The 7,502-nt window shown below is 33.0% G+C and overlaps 1 protein-coding gene across 1 annotated transcript in view; it reads right to left on the bottom strand.

Annotated features, from left to right (window-relative positions):
• Positions 1-4,948: 4,948 nt before the first annotated feature.
• The window catches only part of znf608 (zinc finger protein 608), a 43,650-nt gene continuing 41,096 nt past the window's right edge, over positions 4,949-7,502 (bottom strand). Inside the window, 2 exon segments of the mRNA XM_054610419.1 lie at positions 4,949-4,968; positions 6,854-6,910. Of these exon segments, the coding sequence (XP_054466394.1) occupies positions 4,949-4,968; positions 6,854-6,910 (77 nt within the window).

Genomic DNA, 7,502 nt, shown 5'->3' with positions numbered 1-7,502 from the left:
TTTAGTTATTGATTATTTATTTTATTTATTTATTTATTATTTATTTATTTATTTATTTATTTATTTCATTTATTTATTTACATAAACTGTTCTGAAGTTTAATCTTGATACTTGTTCCTCACTTGAGTATTTCATTTAAAAAAAATAGAACTATAAGACAGCAATTACAGTATATTATTTACTACTACTATTTATTTGTTAGATTGGACAGTATACAGCTTTATTTATTTATTTATTTATTTATTTATTTATTTATTTATTTATTTATTTATTTTGATTTATTTTATTTATTTCATTTATTTATTTATAAACTGTTCTGAAGTTTAATCTTGAGGTACTTGTTCCTCACTTGAGTATTTCATTTAAAAAAATTTTATAGAACTATAAGACAGCAATTAACAGTATATCTACATGAGTGCCACTACTACTACTACTACTACTACTACTACTACTACTACTACTACTACTACTACTACTACTACTACTACTACTAATGTACCAGCTGTTAAAGGTAAATAAGTACATTTAGTTATTGATTATTTATTTTATTTATTTTATTTATTTATTTATTTTATTTATTTTATTTATTTTATTTATTTATTTATTTTTTATTATTATTATTTTTTTACATAAACTTTTCAGAGGGGGATACTTCACATATTTATTTGTCAGCTGTAGTTACTCGTTCCTTTTCAGATCCAGATTATTAGCCTGTTAAAAAATATAATAAACAAATTAATTATGATCAGCGTAATATTATTGATTAAGTCAGTATATACATATTTTTAAAAGAGCTCCACCTTTACCAGCAGCAACATTAATGCACCAATAACTTTAATCCAAATAAATATATATTATCCTGAAGTGCATCATTCTGCATAATGATTACTTAATTTGATTCTAATACTGTTATACTCAGTACATTTTTTAATGCAGGACATGTTACAGAGTATTTCTAGACTGTTGTACTTTTACTTAACTAAAAGATCTCCTTCCACCTCTGTTTTTTGCCATACATCAGTAAAGTAATCACACATAAAAGGGGAAAAAAGAGTAATAATAGTTAAATATTCACCTACTTAATTTATATGCCTTAACAAAATAACACACACATATATATAAATATATAATAAATTGTTTTATAGACGGTCATAAGTGCACTGTTGTTTAAAAATATATGATACATTTGTTAATTAGTTATTTCTAAAGAATGAATGCTATTGTATCACAATGTGTCTCCTTTTAATCAAAAAAAAGGTCAACAAAATAAAATACTCACTTACGTAATAATAAAGGAATATTTTGTTGCTTTTAAATTGCACATTAAAGTTGATTTTACTATTTTAAAATCACCTATAAGGACAAAAACTCCACAGACGAAAAACAAATTATATAAAACATCCTTTAATCATGATTGCCAAACATATGAATTAAGGCATATACAGTATAAAAAAGCAACAGCAGGTTTTCATGTTTATACGATTTTTCAGTGTGTTGTTAACTGGATACACCGGGAGGATGAAAACTGAACAAATACCAAGCAGCCTTTATAAGACGACAGCGTCGTGTAAACAGAGTTCATATAGCACTATATTCAAGTAAGAGAATGATCACTGATACTATGCAGGTAAGGTGTTGTTCAAGTGGGGCGGAGCCGCTGATAGAACACGTCGGGTTTAATGACTTTACTACTAAATATTTCCACCATTACTTCATGCTACATTAGAAGAAATAAACTTTTTAAAACACATCTTTATTCTCTGGTTTTTATCTAATTGTATGAGTCTTTGTGATTTTTTACAATGCTGGTTTTATGTTTCTTTGCTGTATTTATATTGTACCGCTGTTTGATCAACTGTTAACTTTTTAATACATTTGGATCAGAATTATTTTGACTTCCAAAGATGTTTAATGCAATTAATAATGCACAATAATACAAATAAAACCAAGCCTAAATTAGCAATTTTCTATGCAGCAGTTTGTTTTTTAATCAGGGTATTTTTAATAAGCTGAATCAACTTGGTAAATGTTAATATTTCATTTAATTTGGATGTTTGCAGCCAATTTAACACCTTTTTGTGTGTCAAAGAGGAAGAACTAACATCTCTGGCTCAGAATTACAACTACAGGCTGATGAGAATGCTTCTTCCATTGTGCTGCTCTTAATTACGGTCTGTATGATGCAACATTGAAGGCATCATGGTAGATGATAGATACATGTACTAGTGTTAGCATTAAGGCTTAAAGTACCAAAATGTTAAGTACTCAGAATGCAGAATAATCTATATCATATTATTGGATTATAATTATTGATGCATTCAGATGTTCATCGCCTGATAAAGATGGAACTCATTTTAATTACTTTACACACTGCTGGGTACTTGTTAATATCTCCAAAGTATCAATTAACTATTACATGTATCCATAATAATACATAAGAATGTATTTGTTGATTCTATTTTGTACTAATAATTTGAATCTGCACAGTAACTAAAATTGTCAAAAAAATGTAGTGAAAAGCACAAGATATCCCTCTGAGATGTAGAGGAGTAGAAGTGTATAGTAGCATAAAATGGAAATACTCAGTAAAATTGGAACTATACCTCAAATTGTACAAATTGTACAGTGTGTAGTATTTGGCGACATCTGGTGGTGAGGCTGCAGATTGCAACCAACTGAAACTTCTACCGTGTGCCAGCCGTTTAGGAGAACTACGGTGGCCCCAAGACAACTTTCATATGATTTTACACTAAAGAAAACCTGCTTTATATTATCATATTCCCTTTTAGCCAATAGATTCTAAATACGACACACTGTTCCGTTAAGTACTTCAGTAAACGTACTCAATGTGTTTGACTGTTTCTTTGTTCTCCAGCAGGTTTTGGCAGTACTTATAAAACGTGACCTTTCTGTCTATCAGCGGCTCTGCAGTGAGCTAGTTAGCTTGTAGAAAGGAGCGTGGTGAGCCGGGGCGGAGCAAAGGATTGTGGGACTTCTGACTTAAAGGATAATTCCAGTGTTTACAGCATTAAATTATGTTTTCTATCTTATTTTAGTTGTTAAATGTGGAACTCTTGATTCTTAAAAACACATTTAATTTAGAATTTGCTTCAAATTGCTGTTAATTGCAATCAAATGCTTTTAGTTCCGAAATGTACAAAGAAAACTGATTATTTGTTTTCAGTGACAAACTCTAAAGCTTCTTTTTGGTCATTAACTTAACTCTTGTACTCAAACAAACAAAAATCCATTTAGTTTTGAGTAAAGTGGACGTAATAATTAAGAAATTGATGTAGAAAATGAGCCCAAATAAACTCATGTTAACACTGGAATTGTCCTTCAGAGTTGCTGCGAATAAAAGTAAAAAAACATTGAATCACTAGCGTCACATTCATTCACATAGCTCCAGGTTGTACCTCCGATTTAAGCATCATTTTTACATAAGAGATCTTTGCCGATTGTCAATAATATAAGTCAAATAATTAGAAATAAGTCACTGTTTTGGTGAAAACCCAACAAACTCCTCACCCACTCTTTTATTCTATATTTTCTCTATTTGAGTCTCCATTTTCTTGACCTTAACAAAGAATGGAAACTGTAAATGAGCTTGATCATGTTCCAGTGTACCCGTGTTTCCATCTTCGTTGGGACAAAGAACAAATAAATTTGTCAGATTTTGTATTTTGCACCAAAACTGATAATAACAGAGATTCAAATCTGTGTCGAGTCGACTGTAATTATCAATTCAAAGGCCTCCCAAAGCCAATTCACATACAAAATATTGATTTATATAGCATTATTTCCATATCTGACAATACTATGGTTAAGGGTTGGTTAGATTTTGGCACAAAAACTACCTGGTTAGTATTCGGGAACATCAAGAGTTGTGTGAAAGTTATCTGCTTAGTTAATATCAGAGAACTTTGCCTTCATTTGGCAAAAACAATCTCACCGTGAGGTCCATTTAGTAGAAGGTAGTGGGTTGTTTTTTCATCCTAAACCTCACCAACAGTGAACTGAAAGGAAACAGATTTTAAGAAGCACAAGCTGGAGCTATACGTCACAAAACAACAGACGCATCCTCAACTCTCTAACCGAACGGGACATGTGCAACATCAGAGGAACGTTTGTGTTTTTTACAAGACGAACTGAACAATTTGTGTAAATTAAAAAGCGTTTTTTCCACTTCCTGCTGGTTTTCCCGCTCTGCTCCGCCCCGCTGCTCCACCTGCACGGCCGACGTAGATCAACATAAGAGTACGATAAAAGCCTGTTAGTGCTCCGCCGTGAGTCTGTACAGAATATTTACACCACTGCGGTTTCCTTACATGGCACTGGGCAGGTCGATGTGAAGGTTTACTCTCACATAAAGACAATACAATCAACATGGTTACGCTCAAGTACAGGTTAGTAATACAAATGTAGCGTCAGCACTATGGAGGGAGGAGGACCACTTCAATAATCAGAAGGAGAATAGTAAGGATAGTTATAGACTTTTTTAGCTTCCTAATGCTGAGTTTTTAGAAAAGAAAACTAAAGCGATCAACTCTTCTTCAGTACATTCAGTCATATCATCATCATCATAATAACTACCATAAATGTGCATTTTTTTTAATAAAGTTGACAGCTGCTGCATGGTTGACGCACGGCCTTCTGGGAAGTTGAGTTTTTTTTTTTTTAAAACGCGTCACCCCGCTTCCGTCAAAATCCTGCAAAAACTGAAAGTCTTCAAAAGTCTGGATTGGTAGATTCCCCCGATCCCTCCGTCTGCTCCGTCGATGACGTGTTATAAAACAGGTGGTTTTTAGTAAGAAATGAAAGTTATTTTTATTCTTTTTTTAATTCTAGTTCTCTGCCTCTCAGCGAGGCGAAGCTTATTAAACACCATGGAATTGATGTCTGATAAAATCTGCCGTTCCTCATGTGAGACGTGGCCTCTCACATGGTCCTACTTCTTCCCTTCATTCTCTGTGGAGACAAAGACGACAAAAAACACAGGTGTTCAGTCTCATAACGGCATTTTAGATCAAGAACTAGAGACTACAGGTGTGTTCAGATGAGGAGGCAACCTCCAGTTCTGTTGAGTGAAGCCAATGTGGAAGAGTCTTAATGCTGCATTCTCTCTCCTGTCCACCAGGGGGCGACTCCTCTGGTTGTATAGAAGTCTATGAGAAAATGACTCTACTTCTCTCTTGATTTATTCCCTCAGTAAACATTGTAAACATGAGTTTATGGTCTCAATCTCTAGTTTCAAGTCTTCTTCAATACAGCATGATGTTCATTTAGTAAATGATGCTCCATTTACTACTTTGGGTTAAAATAACTGAAGTGTTGTTAATTCATGATCAAAGTTACAGGAGAAATAAATCAACAGTGACTTCTTTTTCAAACGGGTAATGAACAGCGGTGTGCTGGCTTTTTGTTTGGTTTTTAATACTTCCTGCTTCATGATTATGTGGATTACATAAAAATAGATTTCATTGAGTATCAATGAATAACAGCGTATTCATTTATTTTTCATAGGTATAGCTACGAACCTTGTGTGAGAACAGCCTGTTCTTTCTGGGGTGACGAGACGAGACAGAGTTTGTCTCAAAGAACACAAAGGCTGTGCAGAATATCTCACTTTTATTTCTTCTTCTTATTGTTGGTTGGCAAACCAGTTTAGAGATTATTATATATTTTGACTTTTGTGTTTATTGTTATGCACAAAAACACTCTCAATAAATGTTGTCAATAAAAACATTTCTGATTTCAGATCTTCTGATTCTGAAACATATTTTTCTTGTTTTTAATTTTGTATTCTTTCACTTGCTTGTTTTTTTATTTCTCCTTTATACATATTTGCAGTAGCTCTATTAGAGGACGCCTGGGAACAAGGAACATCATTACCACCGACTTTCTATGATAAATAAAAAATAAAGAGAATGGCCTAGAATGCAAACTGTAAACACTAACAGGCCTACACACACATTTACATAAACATTGTGTTGTTTTTGAGATAACCAGATAATGAAGTTGTGATTGTAAGAAAACAGTTTGTTCAGAAGATAAGAAGATCATTAATTATTGATCATCAGATATCAAACATTAGCTGCTGCTCTCTGCTTAAAGGTTAATCATGTTAATCATGTTCACATTATGCAGGTTCCCTCTGCATTATGTCACATATTCAAACAAAGAGAAAATATATGGAGTCACTTCAGAGTGTGTTATAATAATCTACTGGATGATGATGTGGGCAGAGAGCCTCAGAGAGCTGCTGTTCTCTGGAGAGAAGGTTCAGATGTTTGATTTATTGACCCGTCAGACTCCTCCGACTTATTCTGATCACAGATTGGATTTCATGAAAGAAAAGATTGAACCAGTTCATTTTATAAGATGCCAATTTGGTCTGTGATCCAGAAGATATCCAGCACAGAAAGAGTTCAAAAGATTAAACAGACATAGAACAACACAGAGAAGAGCTCTGTGTTTACAAGCTCGTTATTTAACCGTAACTTGATTATTTTAGAAAATGCATCTATTTAGTAACAAAGTAAAATGACAAAGCTGCAATTTATTTATCTATTATTTAATTTAATGTAACTGAGGCATGAAAAAAAACTTCATACCATTTTTTTATTGTATCTTCTACATGTTTTTAACATCAGGAAAATTTTACGAAAAGAAAAGACACCCTGATTTTTGGAAATGACCAAACATGAAGGGACGAATGCATTCATAAAAATAAGTAATATTATTATTATTCACCAGGTTAAACTGGTAAATCCCATCACTGATATATCTAAATATAATAAATAAAACATTGATGTTCCTCTGAGCTTCAGATAATTAACGATCTCAAACTCACCGGTGGAGGAGTGACCCGACACCTGCTGACTGGAGACCAGTGACCGGGAGCTCAACCCTTCAACGCAGAGCAGGAAGGAAGTCACAGTTCAAAATAAAATGTCCTGTAAAAGCTGTTGTCTCAACTAAACACTGACATTAGCACATTAACTGAAGAAACATAAAGAAACACTCTGTTCAGATAAGAAATGTATTTTGTTTTTCTTTCATCGTCCTGTCGTGCTATTAGAACCTTTTACTAGTTAAGGGTTTTTATTGTGTAGTTTTTCCTTTTTCTGATCTGAGGACAGATGATTTTGTAATTTTTAAAGATTTTAAAGGCAAATTAGAGATTTGGGAAATGTGGTGTTACAAAATAAACTTGAATTTCATTTATTTAGACACACATTTTGCCTTAAACACATATTGTGCCTCTCTGGAATCGGCCACATTGTACTTCAAATACAATTTTGAATAATTGTGCAGCTCTAATGAAGAAAAACATAAATCTTCTACAAACAACTTACACCAACTGACTCATTCGGCAGAAGGTTTCATTCAGCATTTTACTACCAAATCTTATTTTACAGTCATTTTTAATTAGTGTGTGTGTGTGTGTGTGTGTGTGTGTGTGTGTGTGTGTGTGTGTGTGTGTGTGTGTGTGTGTGTGT

The sequence above is a fragment of the Anoplopoma fimbria genome, chromosome 13 (genome assembly GCF_027596085.1).
Source record: "Anoplopoma fimbria isolate UVic2021 breed Golden Eagle Sablefish chromosome 13, Afim_UVic_2022, whole genome shotgun sequence".
NCBI classification, from domain to species: domain Eukaryota; kingdom Metazoa; phylum Chordata; class Actinopteri; order Perciformes; family Anoplopomatidae; genus Anoplopoma; species Anoplopoma fimbria.
The sequence above is the reverse complement of the archived record's forward strand: the minus strand, read 5'-3'. Positions and strand labels throughout refer to the sequence as shown.